A 21,655-nucleotide genomic window follows, 5' to 3' on the forward strand; every position below is an offset into this window, starting at 1 on the left:
TTAATTGAAATAAATGTAATAAAACGACCAAGAAATAATGTGTACAAACGAACGGTGATTTTATTGTTGTAACGAAAATGTGTTCGTTTAGGTCTCTCGGAGAGGGTCGAGTCGGTGTGTGTGTGTGTGTGAATGGTTCGCATGCTGCGTAGTGACTGAAGAAGAGAAACCACAACGATAATAATGTTTTGTGTTCCTTTTTCCCCTGACCAGATGATCAAATAAATCACTATGGTCTGGCGTCTACTTTTACAGTTTTAAGAACGAATGCATTAGGTGAGTTGTTGACACAATAATTGTCTGATAAAGTACTTAATTAATGAGGGTGCAGTTTGTTGCCCGCATAGACGAAAAACAGATGTGACAGGGTAAAGCCCTTAATCTTTGTATTTGAATGTGCATTTCGAATGACAACTTTGTTTGGTTTTTGAGAAAAAATAATAAAAGAAATAAGATAATAAAATTAGCAGAAATAGTAATTATAGCGTAATGCTATAATAACTATATAACAAATTTTGCTTAGAATTTGCCACACTATCGATTTATGGTATTATTTTTAATAAAATAATTTTCACCCCCGAGAAGGGGTGGCATCCATCCCCCGGATAAAAGCGCAAGTTGGCATCATGTCACCTTTGTTCCTTGAGGTATCCTCTAACTACTCACCAATTTTCATGAAAATCTATGGAGGTTCAACGAAATCGGAGGTGAAAACCTTCAGTGACTGCACTGCACTATAATACGTATAATACGAATAACACAAACAAATATAAAATATTTTACATAATGTAATACATCCAAGGGTTAACATAAATTATGAGTAGAGGTCCCGTCATTCGGGAAGGCCCGAGTTTGCATATTATGGCGCATCTAAAAATAGTCCACGATGAATTGCTAATCTCCGTCGCGGAGATGGCACGTGAAGAAGAAGAAAAATAGTCCGATTTTAAGTTAGTGATTGGTCACTGACATTGAAATTTTATTACTGAGTATTGAAATTATTTATTGCTAAGGCGTGGCTTAGGAAGAAACTTTAAATTTGACTTCTATATAAGTGCAATAATATGCAAATTAGTGCCTTACCAAGTGACGGAACCTATACTCAACATGTACACTGCAACATGAGTACCTAATAAAAGAAGTAAATTTATTAGAACACTTTCTGATGCTACCCAGCTGTCACAGAAGTTAGGTTACAACACTTATTGATGTGACATTTATCTAAAGGGTACATGTTCTCTCATAAGTTAGCCCACATATTCGAGCTTTATTTTTTTTATAGTCGATGTAATTTCCGGTCCTTATGCGACGTATTACGTACATATTTCCACTTTATCGACCCATCTTATTTGAATAAGACAGTATCAATATAATATATTTTATGTTTGAGGGTCTAGTCGAGGGTCTACTCAAGTCTACTGTCTACTCCATATGGTGGATGAGTGCAAAATAGATGGTATCTTAATATCTTAAGAGGATATTTTAATATCGATTGTACATACATTTTTTTATTATAACAAAAGTGATGTTGGCGATTTGTCGGTAAGTTGTATCCATATGAAAAACTTTTTTATTATTAATTTTACGAAAAAAAGTTATTCTTCATAAAAAGTTCTGTAAGGTCTAAAACCGAATATTCAACCATCAGATATCAACTCTATATTATACGAAGTATGTCAAAAAGTTTGAATTTCACTCAAGCGTAAAGTAACTTTATTTTTCACAATATTGAAAATTGCTATTATGAAAAGTTGTTTGGAATTAAAAACTATATTCTAATACTAATACACAATTACACCTTCTAATTGAAATTTTTTTTTTTAAAAATTATGGATAACTAACATTATTTTCAGTTCAGTTCATTTCAATTCATTTCAATTCTGATAACTATTTTATGATTAATTTTACGAAAAAAGTGATTCTTAATAAAAAGTTCTGGATGGTCTAAAACCTAAAATACAACCATCTTATCGAGGGGTTCGGGCGAAAACCCGATAACTAACAAAAAAATTGTTTCGAGATAATCGCGATTAAAGATTTTAGGAAGTTTGAAGAAGATTTCAAATCGTCATAGGAAGTTTAATCAAACATAAACTGATTTTTTATTTGAAATATCTCAGTGGCGTACTATTATTTTCATTAAAAAAATTCAGACCATTACCCGTATGCGCACCAATCATGAATATAAAATTCTTCTGTCACCTCTGAAAGAGGTCATTTTGAACAATTGTTGTAGCATTGAGCCTAGTTTAAATCTTACTAGTGTTATTTTCTATTATTGTTCTAGTTTAGTATTATTGCATTAGATAGTTCTTGATAATGTATTAAATAAATGAAAAATACGCGTTAAGATCTTTATTTTTTTACATAAAAACGGTGCACCATATGAAAATAAGACAAGAGAGGTTTTTTATCAAAAATTAAACGAGGAATTCAAAAATAATTTTTAATTTGAAATATCTCAGTGGCGTGCTATTTTTTTCTTTAAAAAAATTCAGACCATTACCCGTATGCGCGCTAATGATGAATACAAAATTCTTATTTGTATGCCAAAAAAGCAGGGCCGGCCTATCAGGCGGTAGTATGCTTGGCTCGAGTACTGATAGGTCGGGGTTCAAATCCCAGCGCCGGCAAGAACAACTTGACATTTTTAAAAATGTCTATGGGCTCCAGGTCGACTCAACGTGAATAAAATGAGTACCTTGGGTAAAACCAGTGGTAATAATAGGCGGTTGAAGCGTAGCACTGGCCATGATACCTTCCTTGTATACCGTAGGCCCTAGATATAGCGGACTACCCTGCCATAATCCCAAAGCCGCATCAGCGGTATAAAACGGGAGACTATGTCAAAAAAAGCGCAATAATTGCCTCTTAAAACCCATCAAATTTCATTTTCAAATAAATAAATTGGCAGTTTGAAAGAAATATTTCAACACCCCCTATCTCGGAAACGAAGCATTTGCAGACATATGTTTATTAAGCAAACTGGCATTATTTTTGCATGCAGAATTTCCCCTTAAAGTTTTTCATACTTATTTAGAAACACCCTCTACATCAAAGAAAAAAAGTTGTTTTTGTCTTTCATTTGGCCCCTAAAGAACGATTAAAATCGAGAGAAAATTCAAATTATAGCACTTAGCCCAAAACGCGCTCTCATTGGTTGTGACGTCATATTGTAATGTTTAAACTTTTTCTTCTTCTTCACGTGCCATATCAGAATTATCCGACGTTGGCGATCACCATTGCGAAGGCTTCTCGATCTACTGCAATATGGAATAATTGTCCTGCATTTGATATCTGAGTCCATTCACGAATTTTTTTTAGCCAAGAAACCTGTTTTCTTCCTACACCTCTACGGCCCTCTATTTTGCCTTTAAGGATCAGATTTAATACTTTATATCGACTTCCCCTCACCATATGTCCCAGATAAGACTTTTTCGATGCTTAACAGTCTTTAGCAGTTCTCTATCTTTGTTGACACTCCTTAGTACTTCTTCATGAGTTTTTCTTGCTGTCCAGGGTATCTTCAGCATCCGTCTTTGAATCCACATTTCCATTGCTGCAATTCTGTTCATGATCAATACTTTTAGCGTCCACACTTCTGCACTATACAAAAGTACGGACCAAACATAGCACTTAACCATTCTTTGTCTTAGTTCTAAACTGAGATGATTATTGTAAAGAAATGACTTCATTTTCATAAAAGTAGTTTTAGTCATTACTATTCTACGATTTATTTCTATGTCAGGATCTAGTTGGTCCGTCATCACAGTTCCCAAATATGTCATTTTGTGAACTTTCTCAACTTGGACTCCGTTTAATTGAAGCTTTGCATCGGGATGTGGGTCACGACTAAACACTAAAAATTTGGTTTTGTTTGAGTTTATTTTAATGCTAATTTCCTCTCCTACCTCGTGAATACGATCAAGCAGAATTTGGAGACCTTCAATATTATCTGACAGAATTACTGTATCGTCTGCATATCTAATCACATGCACTTGAGAGACGACTGTCTCTCAAGTGCCTTTTTAAATAACTGGTTCGAGTAAACATTGAACAATGTTGCCGACAAAATGCAACCTTGTCTGACTCCTCGTTGTATGGAGATTTCATCGGTGTAGTTATCTCCAATTTTTACGATAGCAGTTTGATTCCAGTACAAATGTTTAATGACACGAATATCCTTGTCATCTATTCCGATATTTTTCAGTATTTGCATTAATTTTACATGCTGTATTTTATCGAATGCCTTTTCGAAGTCCACGAAACATGCAAATAAATCTTTTCTTTGGTCACGGCATTTTTGTAATAGGATGTTAAGCGCAAAAAGTGCCTCCCTGGTTCCCATAGCATTTCTAAAACCAAATTGGGTATCTTCGAGATCCTCTTCGCATTTGCGTCTAATTCTGTTGTGAAGTATTCTTAGGAAAATCTTAACGAGTGTGGCTCATTAGGCTAATTAATCGATATTCTGAGCATTTTCTCGCATTGTGTTTTTTAGGTATTGCGACAAAGATGGATTTGAGCCAATCTGTGGGAATCACTCCGGTGTTATATATTGCATTAAAAAGTCTTATTAGTTTAAACTTAGCGCCATTAATTCATTTTGTTTTATATTCATTTACTTGTAATCATTTTATGGTGTATTTCAGTTTTATAAATATTTAGATAGTTTGTTGCTGTGAACTGTATATTTCATAATATTTGAGTGTTTTGTTTAAGACAAGTTTTTTTAAAATGCCCGAAGAGGGTATTTCTTTGTAAATATGTTTATGGTGGCCAGGTGGTCACATATTTTCAAAAGGATCAACATTTTTCACAGAATTAATATTAGGTATATATTACATTATTATTATTATCATTTACATCTATATACATTCTGTATTCAAAAGTTCTGTTCTTTTTGTTCAAAAAACATTTTATTTATTAAAAAAACTATTAAGCAAACAACAGATATTACATTAAAACAACAGATACTTACATTAGAATTAGCTTCGCATCCATGAAGACCTTGAGAATGAACTAAAATGTCTTTAATGTCCTTTGTATAGACTGGTAATCTAATAAATATTTTATTGGGGGTTTCAATGGTTTTAATTTAACATAATGGTATTAAACAACACTTTCACAGTAGTATTTACTTTTGTTTTCCATAGTAAAAACACACACAATTCAATACTATCTCTTCAAAAAATGTGTTATACAAGTAAACAAAATTGTATGTAATTTTAAATGAGACGTTAGAAATGTCATACATAATACATATGAAAATATGACGTCACAACAAGGGTTCGCGCGCTTTTTAGGTCGTTTGAAACGATTTAAATACATAGAAGAATAATAATTATATGTGTTCTTCTAAGCTATTATGAGGTTTTAAGGCGTAAAATTTTGGAAATCTTATATTTAAACGGAACTGAACATTATTATGTAATAAAACAAAAATGTACAAGTTCCTTGTTATGAAATAAAGAATTTGTTCTATAATTCTTGGTTTATTCCCAGTACGATGTTTCATAAAAACCGAGGCGCCACAAAGAAACAGTGTTCTAACTCAAGTTTGGCTTTAAAATAGATTTGTTTTCATTTTTTCATTGTGTTTATGCTGTGTAAGCCTGGTGTGGAGGACGAAATTTATAATTTATTTTTGGATTCTGTTGACTATTATTTCATATAACCTGCGGATATTCTTTTCCCCGTAGTATAGAATCTTCATTATTCATATTAATAGCATTTCATTTACGTGTCCATATAGCCATATATATGCGAGGATTGTCTTAATTTTTCATAAAGCCGTAAAGACAAAAAATATAATATAGACTTAAAGTAATTTATTGCTTTTCAAAATATGTCCCACCAAGATCGATACACTTTTGCATACGTGCAAACCAATTAGTAAAACATTTATTCCAATCTTCAGTTGCCACAAATAACAAAGATAGCAATAGAGAAGAATACAAAGAATTGAGAATAATCATGAAAAGTAAATGTAAAAAAAAAGAAAATACAACGAGAACAAACTGAAAGAAATAGAAGAAAAAAATGCAAAGAGAGGATATCAGAAGAACAACCCATACATGAGAGATGATAAAGGGATACTGATAAATGAGCCGGAAAAATTATGAAAAACTGCCAAAACTATTTTACAGAACTGCTAAATAAGAACGAAGTACCTACATAAACAAAAACGAAGTACCTCATTTACGTGTCCATATAGCCATATATATGCGAGGATTGTCTTAATTTTTCATAAAGCCGTAAAGACAAAAAATATAATATAGACTTAAAGTAATTTATTGCTTTTCAAAATATGTCCCACCAAGATCGATACACTTTTGCATACGTGCAAACCAATTAGTAAAACATTTATTCCAATCTTCAGTTGCCACAAATAACAAAGATAGCAATAGAGAAGAATACAAAGAATTGAGAATAATCATGAAAAGTAAATGTAAAAAAAAAGAAAATACAACGAGAACAAACTGAAAGAAATAGAAGAAAAAAATGCAAAGAGAGGATATCAGAAGAACAACCCATACATGAGAGATGATAAAGGGATACTGATAAATGAGCCGGAAAAATTATGAAAAACTGCCAAAACTATTTTACAGAACTGCTAAATAAGAACGAAGTACCTACAAAAGGAAACAAACCATGAAATTGAGGATGATCAGATAGCAATATAAATACCCACAGAGCAAAAGATAGAGAACGAAATAAGTGCCTGAAAAATAACAAAAGCCCAGGAATAACAGAAATATCGGTGGAAATGATAAAATCAGGAGGGAAAAGACTACAAAAAGAGATATAGTATGATCTGATAAAAAGAATACGGGAAGTAGAAAAAATGCCAGAAGAGTGGACCATAGCAAGGATATGCCCTATACATAAAAACGGTGATAGAATCCTATGTGAAAACTATAGAGGCATTGCACTGCTAGAAATAGTGTACAAGATCTTGGCACAAAGTATGTATATAAAAAAAGATTAAATAAATTTTTGGAAAAATATTGGGAGAATACCACGCAGGTATTAGAAACAACAGATCAACGACCGACTAAATATTTGCCTTAAAAGAAATACAGACTACCTGTTACAGTACTATAAAACAGTACTACATGCTTTGTTTATCGACTTTAAGCAGGCCTACGACACAGTAAACAGACAGCAGATGTACGATCTGATGAAAGAATTGGGGATACCAAATTTGACCGGTTATACCTGGAACCACTCCTCGTAATGCAATTTTTTTATTCTTCGAAAAGGGAACAGAAGCCGTGCCCTTTTCAACAGCGTTAACTTAATTTAATTTAATCTAATATTTTCTGAGGAGTTCTATTTGTGTATAAGCCAAAAAATTGTTTCTTTATAACATTCCTGAGACCGCTCAAATAGTCAAATTTCAATTCTGTAAAGTACGTTGAATAGGTATAGTGCTTTTTTTATACGAAAATCATAGTTATGCTATTCTGGTATGTCATAATCTTTCTGGTTATTATTTCGACCGAAATTTTTTAATTAACATTTTAATTATTGCTAAACTATTGGTTAGATTGTCGCTAGCCTCCTGATATATTATCTACTATCTACTATAAAAAATATTTAATTATTGATAAATAATATTGTCCGATTTGAATATTTTTTTAAATATGTTATAGCCTTATTCTTTAAGAATGTCGTTCTGAAGCTATTCCCTTGTGGCATTTTTATAATCAATTATTTTCAATGGAAAATAAGCCACAATTTTACCAAAAAAATGATTTTATTAACGTTTAATTTAGAAGAATTTTTTAGTAAGCAACAACATTTTTGTTTAATTTAGTATTATGTTGTATTTTGCCGACGCCGACGGCGTCGAAACGTTAATAGAATAATTTTTTTGGTAAAATTGTGGCTTATTTCGCTGTAATAATGTTGTTGCTAGACAGGTACATAAATGTCATTGTATACTGTCGTTTTCAATCATCCTGTGTTTTTTCTCAAAGCTAGGAATGCGGTGTGGAATATTCTAACATTTATAAAATATTGCAATTATAATTCAATTGTATCCTTAGGCTTTTTTAACATTTTGTTTTTTGATTCATTCGCGTATGTTATAATAAAAGGGATATTAGTGTTGTCACTGAAGGTGGATATGAGCTATTACCTCCGATTTCGTTGAACCTCGATCGATTTGCATGAAAATTGGTGAGTGCTTAGAGGATATCTCAAGGAACAAAGGTGACATGGTGCCAACTTGCGCTTTTACCATGAGGGTGGATGCCATCCCTTCTCGGGGGTGAAAATTATTTAATTAAAAATAACCACATAATTCGATAGAGAGACAAATTTCAAGCAAAATCTGTTATATAAAGTTATTAAAATAAATCAAAACTTTTCGAGTTATTAAAGATCAAAGATTTTAATTTTTCTTGAGAAAAATGCATGTTTTTAACCAATTTTTCACCAATAACTCAAAATGTGTAAGTTTTTACAAAAAAGTTATTATTAGTAAAAACACCAGTTTGGAGGCTCAATAAAAAAATCAGGTTTTTTCTTAAAGAACCAGTTGGTTTAAATCAAGGTTTTAAGCATGTTGGTTTATTATAAACCTGCCAACCCTGAATTCTTATGCGATTTAAGTAAAATCTTATGCGATATTTTGGACTGACTGGCCTATAATAAAATATCACTGCCGTGGAAAATATTTTGTTTTATATTTAGTGTTCTAATACCTATTTACGCTGTGGCTTGGTTTAGTGTATCTATCTATTTAAAGAATTTGTTTACTATTGGCGAATCACATCTACATGAAACACTTTCGAAATTAAAACAATTTTTGTCACAACAAGAAGAAAACATAATGGCTCTCAGTGGGATATTTCGGAGACGTAAAAAGGGAGTAGTCGAATTGGTAATAACTAGAGAGTATGTGTGTATGTGAAGTGTGTAGTTAAACGTGGTGTTTTTTCAGTCTAACAGCCTTTCTCTTCCTCCGCAGAGTCCGATAAATAAAAACAAAATGACTGCAGGAGCTGCCGCGAATGCTAGGAAGGAGAAGAGGCAGTCGAGATTTAACATTCCCAAAAATCAGGAGTTGGATGTATTACCGTCACTAAGAGGTAAGTTATTTTAGTAATTATAAAGCTTTTTATCTCAATAAAAATATCGCAATATGTAAAATGTACAGTTGTTCCATTTTATGGAACCGTCATGATTCATTTTCAAACAAGTTAAATCAAAACATTAAGTGAAACGTACATCGATGTGTAATATCTTATCATTGATACCTACTGTCAATGTAATAATTAGGAAATGGCTATAATCCCGGTGGACGTATTTTATAAAGTTATTTTATTGAAGTGTTTAATCTTTTTTCACTATTGAGGAGATTGATGCACTCAACATTAAACAGCTTAAACATCATATATAAAGATAAATATAGAACGGTAATAAATAAATTTAGGGGCCGGCGTAGCCGAGTGGTAGTGTGCTAGGCTAGCGTGCCGGCGGTCCGGAGTTCAAATCCTACCGCCGGTAAGAACAACTAGACATTTTTAAAATGTTTATAGGCCCCAGGTCGACTCAGCCTGAATAAAATGAGTACCTTGGGTAAAACCAGGGGTAATAATAGGCGGTTGAAGCGTAGCACTGGCCCTGTTACCTTCCTTGTATACCGTAGGCCCTAGATCTAGCAGACTACCCTGCTATACTCCCAAAGCCACGTGAGCGATATAAAACGGGAGACTATTATAATAAATAAATTTAAAAAAAGTCACAACAACAAAGTTAATACACACACCCAAACTTATATGGAATCATCTGATATTTCTTACTATTTCGTGCGAATTTAAAAAAACAAACACACGAAGTCAAACAATATTTATTTTAAAGCAATTTAATAACAAATACATAACAATTAAATAAAACAATAAAGTATTTAACAAACAAATTGAAAGTATGTAGTTATTTTAAAGTCAATAGCATACAAAATTTCAATGTAAAACGAATAATGTTTTAATTGTTTTTATTTTTATTGTTTTTTTGGTAGTCAGTGTTATCACCTCTAGTCCTTATGCAAGCTTCAGTTTGCGTGGGACCGTCGTAATCAAATTATCAACATTTTGTTGGGGTAGGTTGCTCCGTCCTTTAAGAGCAGCTTGTACTAGCCATGCGGTGTTTTGTGGATTAAGCTCGGGTGAGCAAGCAGGCCACTCCAAACAAGGGATACCTTCTGCTTCAATGATGTCTGTAGTCACTCTAATGGTATGTAGAGGTCCATTATCATGCAATAAAATTAAATTTTCTCCTGTTGCACCTCTCCAGAGCCTGAGTGCAGGTTATCAACATACCTGTGAGCAATTAAAGTTGATTGGATGAAAAATAAAGGAGTTTTTTTACGGATCACAATTCCTCTCCAGAACATTACACTTCCCCTTGTATATTTGTAAACAGATCTGACAGTTTTCGTTCTTGCTTGTCTTTCTCGACCTCTAAGTACACGATTTCATGGGTCATCTGATTTTACACAAATCCTGACTTTTTTTTGAAAATAGCACATTTTGTCAATTCCGAATGTTCCAGTTTTGGTGGTGAAGACACCAATTTAGGCGATCAATCTTGTGCTGCCTGGATAACTCGGAAATCCATAACTGTCTCCTGCTGTATACTTCTTGGTACGAACTCTTCTTCTTATCATTTCAACTGAAACAGTTACACCTGTAGCTTCCAAAAGCTGCCTTTGGAGCTGCAGGTGATAATTGGTTGGGTGTCTTCTAGCTTATTAGACAATTAAACGATCTTGGAGAGCTGTTATTACTTTTGGCGACTTTCCCCTGCTTAATTTTTGAGCTTTCCTAGTTCCTGTTACCTAGCATAGGTTTTGGAAAGAACGCCCTGTATTACGCCTAGCTCTACAGCTATGTCCCTCTGAGAACATAACTTTCTCCACAAGACCAATAATCTGTCCTTGTTGTAAGTTCTATAACCTCACACCAGGCATATTTTCTTTTTTGGACGCAAAAGTTAGTTTATTTATTTTCGTTCAATTTGCAACTCAAGCAAATAACCTATACCGTACCGAGCTGTACCTACTATCCGATTGTCTTATACAGTGTGTAACAAAAATACAGGTCATAAATTAAATCACCTATTCTGGGACCAAAAATAGTTCGAATGAACCTAACTTACCTTAGTACATTAAATATGCACATAAAAAAAGTTACAGCCCTTTGAAGTTACAAAATGAAAATCAATTTTTTTGAATATATCGAAAGCTATTAGAGATTTTTTTTATTGAATATGGACATGTGGCATTTTTATGGCAGGAATATCTTAAAGAAAAATTATAGTGAAATTTGTACACCTCATAAAAATTTTATGGGGGTTTTGTTCCCTTAAACCCCCCCCAAACTTTTGTGTACGTTCCAATTAAGTTATTATTGTGATACCATTAGTTAAATTCAATATTTTTAAAACTTTTTGGCTCTTAGTATTTTTTGACAAGGCAGTTTTTATCGAGTTGCGGTTTCTTTTCTAATCGGTTTACATAAAGATTTTATGGGGGTTTTGTTCCTTTAACCCCCCCCCCAATCGTTGTGTACGTTCCAATTAAACTGTTACTGCGATACCATTAGTTAAACACAGTGTTTTTAAAACTTTTTTGGTTCTTTGTATTTTTTCGATAAGGCACCTTTTATCGAGATGTGGCTTCTTTTTTAATATGGTTCAAAATATGTATACCTAAAAATGTAAATCATAAATAAATTTTCCTATTATTATCAAGTCTCCATAATCGTACTTAGCCATACACCATAAGTGGTGGATTTGACAAATATGCAAAATATCTCAATAAAAACTGACTTTTCGAAAAAGTACTAAGAGGCAAAAAAAATTTAAAACATTGTGTTTAACTGATGGTACTACAATAATAATTAAATTGGAACGTACACAAAAGTTTGGGGGAGTTTAAAGGAACAAAACCCCCATAAAATTTTTATGGGGTGTCTAAATTTCACTATAATTTTTTCTTAAGATACTACTACCATAAGAATGCCACATGTTCATCTTCAATAAAAAATCTCCAATGGTTTTCGATATATTGAAAAAAATCGATTTTCATTTTGTAACTTCAAAGGGCTGTAACTTTTTTTATGTGCACATTTGTACTAAGGTAAGTTAGGTTCAATCGAACTAATTTTGGTCTCAGAATATGTGATTAAATTTATGACCTGTATTTTTGTTACACCCTGTATATTTGTTTATTTTCAATAAAAACCTTTATTCTTCGCAACAATAACAAGTTTTTTCAAAAGAAATAAATATTACTTTGAACTACTCTGACTAAGTTTGGGTGTGTGTATTATTAAGAATAGCTCAGTAAATGAACGGGAAATACGGCGATATCGTGTAATTTTCAGGGGCAACTCCGAATTGCATGGAAATTTGGATTTAGGTTCTACTTACCCTCCACTTTAAAGTGAATTTGTGCCGTTGGTTGCTTTTATTTGGGGGGTGACAGTCACCCCTTCTCGGGGTTTAAAACCATACGTTCAAGATAAGCCTGGAAATGGATAAATTGACTGATTATAAGCAACTTTCGTTCTATAGAATTTTTTATGAAAGTCGATCCTTTTCGAGATATTTGCGATTGAAAATATTTATTTTTCGACAAATAAACTACGTTTTCAGACGGTTTTCCGCAGATAACTCAAAAAGTAAATGTTTTATCGAAAAAAATATTCTTAGCAAACGTGTAGCTCATAAAAACACTAAAAACATGGTGTATAAGTAAACTGAGCAAAAAGCAAAATTGTAGCTCTTGAAAAATACGTTCTTATTCGTCTAATTCCAAATCGAATATTTCAACGTGAAATCACCGAAAAATTAAGCACTTTTCGGGAAAAATCCATTTAAACTTTTTTAAAGTGTTTACAAAAAGCTTCACTTTAATTGTTTATAAAAATTTCTAGCATTAAAAATAAGCTGGTTACGCTCAAAATAAAGTTGGCCCCCTTTTTATGATAAAAATCATGAAAATCTCCCCGGTTTTCTATTTTTTATATGATCTATCGGTTTCACCGTTTTAAAGTTTTCAATTTAACATTTTCTCTGATTACAAATCACAAACAAAATATCCTACAAAGGACTGTTAGTTCCTAGTTGGTTTTCTTTCTTCCGTCTTTTCTTTTATTTAACATTACATCTCTACCTTCAAGAACTATCCCGATACACTGTGTGTTAACCTACGAAGCATGTCCGCCTACCGAGTCCTTTACCTAGTTATCCTGCTAGCATAATCTGGACTTGAAATCATGTTACTGATGACCTTACAAATCATCCCTTGCAACGGCATTATTTAATCACTTGTAACGCTGACCTGACGATGATCTGTATATTGTACCGGTCGTCGTAGTGAAATTAAATGATTGTGAGTACGTCTGTTTTCCTTTACTTCATAGGAATATCACTATAATAAAAGGTATTGTAGAAGGAAAAAGATGCATTTCAATTCTGGTGTATGAGGTGTTAAATGTACTTCTCATTTTTTCTTAAAATACATTAGTCATTAATTTTTTTTTTGCAGCTTATCTCGCTTAGTTTGAATGTAGTCGACATTTAATATTGTTTATTTTAAAGGTCTTTTCGAGCACTCCAAAGGTATTGGTAGCATTATACACCTAAAATCGACCATTTCTTTGTTATTTCAAGTTGAATACACCGATTTGAGCATGCACAAAGAAAAAACTTTTTCACCTACCATATCTCTTTTTGTATTATAACTAGAAGATTTATGAAATTATGAAAGAACGAATCTCTTTGTTTTTTATCAGCTACAAAAATATTTTATATAGTTTTTTTAGTCAGATGCATCGTTTTTAAGGTCTTCGCAAAAAACCGTTTGGAAAGTTGTTAGGTTTCATTGAAAATGGCCAATTTTCAACCACGAATAACTCGAAAAGTATTGAGTTTTCAAAAAAAAATTATAAAGATGTTTTTGCTTAGAATTAGGTTCTCTAGCCACTTCCGTGGTTATTTTAACCAAAAATATTTCCACCCCGGGAAGGGGTGGGAACCGCCCGCAAAAAAAGCGCCATAGTATATCGGGTAGACTTTGAATTAGGAGATAAGTAGAGGATAAAATTCCCAAAATTTCATTAAAATCCATGCAGTAGGATCGAATTCGGAGGTAATATCCTGTTCTTGCTCTCATTGACTGGCGTACAAGTAATATACATATATTATACAATACATAGATTTATGGACGAGAATATAGCAGAGAATAGAATAATAAAAAAAATTGAAAAATCTACCACATTCGTAAAAGAAAATCGTGGCGCGTCTTCATCGAATAAACGGTTTTCACACCACGCTTTTCTTTAACGAATGAGTTAGATTTTTTCAATTTTTTTATTTGTTGCTTTTTAGTTGATTTTTTATAATATTATATTTAATTTTAGTTACTCGTAACTAAAGAAAAGCGTTTCTTAAAAATATTTTCTATTTTTTTATTTTTTACTTTTTAGTCTTACACTTTTCAAACATTAAAATATATCGTCATGTTTATTAAAATATGTATAAAACATATGATGTACAAACATGAAAAGTAGTCAGAATCGGCAAAAAATTTGAAACTTTATTGTTTATTTATGAAGCATAACGTAAACAATTAACGTAAAAAGTGAAATTATCTATAGTTCATATAATTAGCTACAATCCGTAAAGGTTTCAAGTTTCTTCATTGTAAAAAACAAGAGAATTTAAGTATTTCCGTTAAAATCGTTTTTTTTATTTAAACAATTAATAAACAAAAAAATTTTTATTGACTATTTGTGTATTGTTCCCGCGAATGCATATGTCTGCAAATTTTTAGTTATTTGCATTGAAGAAAAGGCAGTCCAATTAACGTCCAAAGATTTGACCCAAACGATTGAACTAAAGAAAAGCGTGTAATTAATTAATACGACAAAACGAATTCTAATGTTAATTGTAGCACAAAACGTCTCTACCGGTGGTTTTTCTGACTACGAAAAAAATACGAATTTTTTGAATTCGAGTTTTGGTTGAAGTTTTGTTTCGTATCGTATTGAAATTTGATACGAATAAACGCCGATTTATATATAGGGTGTCCCAAAAGTAGTGGAACGGTCGAATATTTCGCGAACTAAACATCGGATGGAAAAACTGAAAAATACGTGTTTCAATCATTTTCAAAAATCTATCCAATGACACCAAACACCAACTCCCACTACACCCCCTGGAGGTGGAGTGGGGGGTAACTTTAAAATCTTAAATGGAAACCCCTAGTTTTTCTTGCAGATTTGGATTCGTTACGTAAAAGTAAGCAACTTTTATTCAAGACATTTTTTCGAACTGTGGATAGATGGCGCTATAATTGGGAAAAACGATTTATCCTGATACCATAGGTAAATTATAGAAACGGTGTAATATCTCGAGAAATACACTTCCAAATAAGAAACCAAAAAATAGGTTTTTAATATTTTTCGAAAACCTATCGATAAACACTAAACATGACCCTCCAACCCACCCCCTGGAGGTGGGGTGGGGGGTAACTTTAAAATCTTAAATAGCAACCACCACTTTTTATTGCAGATTCGAATTCTTCATGAAAAATTAAGCAACATTTATTCGAAATATTTTTTTAAAATGCTGATAGATGGCGGTAATAAATCGTATTTTTCCAATTAAAGCGCCATCTATCAACAATTCTAAAAAATATTTCGAATAAATGTTGCTTAGTTTTTCATGACAAATCCGAATCTGTAATAAAAAGTGGGGGTTGCTATTTAATATTTTAAAGTTACCCCCACCCCACCTCCAGGGGGTGGGTTGGAGGGTCATGTTAAGTGTTATTCGATAGGTTTTCGAAAAGTATTTAAAAAATGTGTTTGGTTTCTTATTTGGAAGTGTATTTCTCGAGATATTAGACCGTTTCTATAATTTACCCATGGTATCAGAATAAATCTTTTTTCCCAATTATAGCGCCATCTATCCACAGTTCGAAAAAATGTCTTGAATAAAAGCTGCTTACTTTTACGTAACGAATCCAAATCTGCAAGAAAATCTAGGGGTTTCCATTTGAGATTTTAAAGTTACCCCCCACCCCACCTCCAGGGGGTGTAGAGGAGGTTGGTGTTTGGTGTCATTGGATAGATTTTTGAAACTGATTGAACAAGTATTTTTCAGTTTTTCGATCCAATGTTTAGTTCGCGAAATATTCGACCGTTCCACTACTTTTGGGACACCTTGTATAAACAAATATATGAGTTAAATAATTAACGTAAAAAGTGAAATTATGTATAGTTCATATCACTCGTACAATCCTTAAAAATTTCAAGTTTCTACATTGTAAGAAACAAGAGAATTTAAGCAGTTTCCATTAAAATCGTTTTTTTTTATTTAAACAGTAAATAAATATAAAAAAAATGTTATTGACTTTTCGTGTATTGTTCCCACGAATGCATATATGTCTGCAAATTTTCATTCATTTGCATTGAAGAAAAGTCAGTCAAATTAACGTATAAAGATTTGATGCAAACTATTGAAGTAAAGAAAAGAAAAGAAAAGCGTTTAAAAATAGATTTGTTTTAATAGGAAATACAACTCCATTGATTTTACTCAACTTCGTGAACTAGTTTTGGCATATAATCAACAAGTTCTTTACAGTTTTATGACCTTAGCTGATCCCGAAACTATTATATCTGCCTCATTCAGTTTTGTTTTTGTTCTTCTCCTTCCTACTTTATAAATAGTTTGTTATTTTTCGTAACACTTTCATTTCTGCTGTTTCCAGCAATCTTTGTGTTTTCGTCGTATCTGCTCTTGTTTCCGCTGTATACGTCATTATCGGTCTTATTGTTGATTTATATATCCTGGTTTTCGTTTCCATTTGTTTCTCCAGATTGTGTTGTTGAGACATATTGCTGCTCTGTTTGCCATGTTCACTTGTTTTTGTACTTCTTCTTCCACTTTTCCGTAGCTTGACAGTTTTATTCCCAAGTATTCTGTTTCCATCACTTGTTCTATTATTTTGTTATTTACGACCAATTTACATAGTCTCGGTTCCGCTGATACCACTATCGATTTAGTTTTCTCTGTTGAGATCACCATTCACCATATGAGAGCCGTGTCTTCGAATTCTTTAATTAATCTTTGTAGGTCATCTTCATTTTCGGCTGTTATTATGACGTCGTCGGAGTAGCAGATTATCTTTATTTCCTTTTCTCCCATTCTATGTCCTCTCCTTTTTTTAACTTTCTTTATGATTTCATCCATTTTCAGATTAAATATTAATGGGCTCAGCGAATCTCCTTTTCTAATGCCAGTTTCATACTTGATAGGTTGCGATAGTTTTCCATTACATCGTATCATAGTTATGTTATCTTATTATAGCTATTTGTTTTTGTTGTGCAGTTTAATTTACCTTTAGACGTTAACGTAAGAGCTAGTTGACTTCAGTTATAATTGTACGTATGACGTTCTTCCTAACCTAGTTTAGGTTACGTATGTCTTCTTCTTCGTCTTCTTTGGTTTATTGGCCTCTACCTTCTTGGGTATTTGGTCAGCTCATCGTCACGGAATAAAGGAAAGATCCCTTTTTTATCTACAATAGGGAATTTCATAAAATTTTAAATTCAAACAAAATGCTATAAATCATAACAGAACATAATTTAAAATTAAAATATATATCAAAGATAAAAAAGTTGTTTTTGTGTTCCGTTTGGCCCCTAAAGACGATTCTAAATTCAAATTATAGCAGCTAGCCCAAGACGCCTCTTGACGTCATATGGTTATATGTTTACATTCTGCACCAACAAAGTAAACAACATTGTCTATAATATTATTAAAATACAAAATTAGACATTCAGTGAAAAATACTCAGTCAGTAGAAAATACAGTTATGTGACGTCACAAGTGTTTTTGATCGTTTGAACTATTTTGAATACTTGTACATTTACAAAATGGCACTAAACAACACTTATATTGCTTTCTTTTATTTTCCGTAGTAAACCTTCTTTCCTTTTCTTCAAAAACTGTATCAAACTCCAATCTTAACAAACTGGCATAATATATTATATTATTACAATGACATACGATAACTGTCATTAAAATATAAATAGTTTTTCCTTATTCCGCGACGATGAGCACAAATACCCAAGTAGGTGGAGGCCAATAAACTAAAGAAGAAGAAGAATAATATAAATATAACCATTAACATAAATAAAATATACCTATGTGACGTCACGGGTCGTTTGAACTATTTTAAATACACAGATTTTAAATTTAAACTTCTAAGTTATTATGAGTTTTTGAAGCGTGAAATTTTGGAAATCTCAATTTTAAACAAAACTGAACATTATTATGTAATAAAAAAAATGTGCAAGTTCCCTATTTGGAGTTGATATGGGACAAATACATCAAATGTAAAAACTTTTCTCGTTCAGGGATAACTGCCGACCATTACACAATATGTTTTAGTAAGCCACAATTTTAGTTTGAAATGGAGTTTATTTGACGTTTTTATTTCGATTTGACGTTTATTTGTGTCAGCCAAAACGAATAACATGGGACATTAAAATAAAATGTTTTTCGACGTCATACGTGTAATTATGACTGAAGTCAGGTATAAGAACTATCTTTATTTTGTTTTATGTCTTGCATGTTTTTATGTTTTCCATGTTTTGCGTTATTTTTCCGATTATTAGGGCACTGATCACTGTATATTATTTTTTTGCATGTGAAAAATTGAACACCTTTTGACAAAAATGTGTGTGCACTCTTTTGTGACTGGGATTCATTGCGTGCCAGTTTTTTTAAATATCAGTTGGGTTCGGGAGTATGATGTTGACACCAGATTTCATCGAAGGTTAAAAATTAGCGCACAATGTTTCGTTGAATTTTGGTGAAAACGTGCCAAAATTTGTGAGAAACATTCAAATTATTCAATTATTTTTGGTCCTTGATATGAGCAACGGAGATTTGATTTCTGCATCTCCAATTATTTTTTTTATTTGTTTCTGACTATTGAAAGTGCAGGTGTAGATTTAAGTATTATTGGAATTTAGCTGTTTTTATTTTGATTGGTGTTAAAACTTAATGAAAGTACTTGACTGCGCTGAACCCCGATTTTTTGCAGTGTTTCCACCTTGGCTTTTTTAAAATTGGACAATTACTCCAGGGAAATAAGGCAAAAATATACCATGTTCGGGACACTTGAGCAGCCAGGTTGCAAATGGGTTTTTTGGGTACTATAATATACCTAATACATTATAAATACAAAAATGCCCGTCACAGTTCGGACGAGAATTTTAGTTATTAACAAATAAGGGTCAAAAATGGCAGTTTTTTTCGTTTAAATCGCTACAGGTAAAAATAGGGTAATTATAGTATATTATTCAACGAGCATGTAATGATGGCTATTACTCATGATGATGAAGTTTGCGACACGAGCCGTAGGCGAGTGTCGTAATTCATCAGAGTGAGTAATAGCCATTACATGCAAGTAGAATACTATACTTTTTCTACGACCTTTTTTTTATTTTAATTAGTAAAAAAAATAATTATCAACTACTTTTAAGATTTAAATTATAATAATTTACAAGAATACCTAAATGCTATTTACCCCTAGTACGTGGCTGAATAATTTGTATTACCAAATTATTATTTATTATAAAAATACAACTAGAAATAGTCAATATAAGTTCTATTCGTTTCTGAAAAAATATAAGCTTAAATTTGTAGCTACTGTCAATTAATCTAATAAATAGGAAATGGCTGTTGTCGGTGAACGTATTTCAATAGTTATAATATATATTTACATTTAACTATATATAATATAATAATATAACTATACATAATATGTTATAACATATCTAACACAATATAACTTGAAAAATAAACACAATATTAGTTATAAATTCCAATTAACATAAACAAAATGAGCTAATGTCACTGTCAATAAAATAAATGATACACGTCAAAATTTTTAGTAAACAAGATATAAACGTAAAAAATATACTGACATTGTTACAGTTAAAATTCCTTTAAAACTTTTTCGAAGTTATATATTGATATAAATAATTACAATAATTATTGTATTAAATAAACCGCTTTAAGTAATTTTATTTGCAGTTTATATACGATTAATATTAAAAGTGGCATGCGTCACTTGAATCTAACTTCAGCCCGTGAGTAATGACCCGTGAGTAACTTCAGCCCGTGGTACAGTAATGGATGCTATTATCTATGAAAAAATAGCGAACAATGAGCATGTTATTAAACGGTCGTAGAAAAAATATCTTATTTATATTGTTATTCTTTTAGTAGATGAGCGAAAGTTTAAAATGGCAGTTTTTGAATTTCGGTTCGATCATTTGTTGCTTCAGAAATTGCAAAATAAGACTAAAATTTCGAAAATAAAAAAATGCTATAACTTTTGTGAAAATGACCTTAAGACTTTCATATTGCACGAAAAGTTGAGACAAACAGTCCATATAATGCACAAAAAATTTTAAGACTATTCGTCAATTAGTTTAAATTTTATTCAATTTGTTTATCCCAATGAGCTTTTTTTCGCAATATTATTGTTCAGAAAATAGTAATGTCATAGCAATTCTGTGAAAACCACATGAAAGAAGAAAAGTCATGATTTCAAAGTGTTTTAAAAAAATCATTAAAAAGTCATTTTTATTATTCCGAAAACATTTTACTAAAGTAGGGTCATTTTTAGTTCATAAACAATTTGAATAACTTTGTTAATATTGACTGTTGATTAAAACTGCTTTGGGATTTAAAAAGCTGGTATTTTTATACGAATTTTCAAAAAACACTTTTTGCCTAGGTTAATTACAGTCAAAGTTTGCCACTTTTTTTATTTAATTGACATTTACTTTGTTTATAACAATTAAGCAACCCAACTAGCGAACCCATTTCGAAGTTGAAGGTATATAGTTTATGTGTAAAAGTTTGAGTAAACTTTAAACTTCAACAGAGTTATTAATAAAGCTTTAAAATAACGTTCTAACGAAAATCGACTTGTGGTCGGTGGAAATGAATTATTAAAATACGTGCACTCAAAAAATGAAACTGATTCTTCAAACATATGCTGCGATTAATATCTCCAGAGCTTGTTGATGGATTTTGATCATTTTTTAAAATTGAATGTACTCGTAGTCTTGTAGAGTACGTTATGTACGTAAATCCCCACCTAACATTTCAAATGTTAGGGGGAGTTCCCCTTATCACTCAGGAATATTAAAAATAGATTACGACCGATTCTAAGACCTACCGAATATACATATATAATTTCATAAAAATCGGTCAAGCGGTCTCGGAGGAGTATGACAACTAACACTGTGACAGGAGAATTTTATAGATGTAAATATATAGATGGGTATTAACAAATAGTGATGAGCTTGGTGATGGAAAAGTGTAAATTAAGGGTTGTATGTATTTTTTAATCCTACATCATATAAAATTAAGATAGACAACCCCCTTATAACTTATGGGTATGAAAAATAGATTAAAACCTATTCTGTCCCATAGGATACACTTATAAAATTTCATAAAAATCGGCCAAGCCGTTTCGGAGTAGTATGGTAACTAACACTGTTCCAGGAGAATTTTATGTATATTGAAGTACATAACTGTGAATTAA

The 21,655-nt window shown here is 31.9% G+C and overlaps 1 protein-coding gene across 4 annotated transcripts in view; it reads left to right on the forward strand.

The window, feature by feature from the left end:
- LOC126883257 (serine/threonine-protein phosphatase 2A 56 kDa regulatory subunit gamma isoform) overlaps nt 1–21,655 on the forward strand; it is a 244,275-nt gene that overhangs the window by 43,736 nt on the left and 178,884 nt on the right. Inside the window, exons 1-2 of one of the 4 annotated variants that reach the window (XM_050648564.1) lie at nt 1,524–1,542; nt 8,981–9,101. In XM_050648564.1, the coding sequence (XP_050504521.1) occupies nt 9,002–9,101 (100 nt within the window). In that variant the 5' untranslated portion in view covers nt 1,524–1,542; nt 8,981–9,001. Of the gene's footprint in view, nt 1–1,523; nt 1,543–8,762; nt 8,894–8,953; nt 9,102–21,655 lie in introns of those variants that run through there. The other 3 variants (XM_050648559.1, XM_050648561.1, XM_050648562.1) reach the window with 3 other exon arrangements.

This window comes from Diabrotica virgifera, chromosome 4 (assembly GCF_917563875.1).
Source record: "Diabrotica virgifera virgifera chromosome 4, PGI_DIABVI_V3a".
Classification (NCBI taxonomy): Eukaryota; Metazoa; Arthropoda; class Insecta; order Coleoptera; family Chrysomelidae; genus Diabrotica; species Diabrotica virgifera.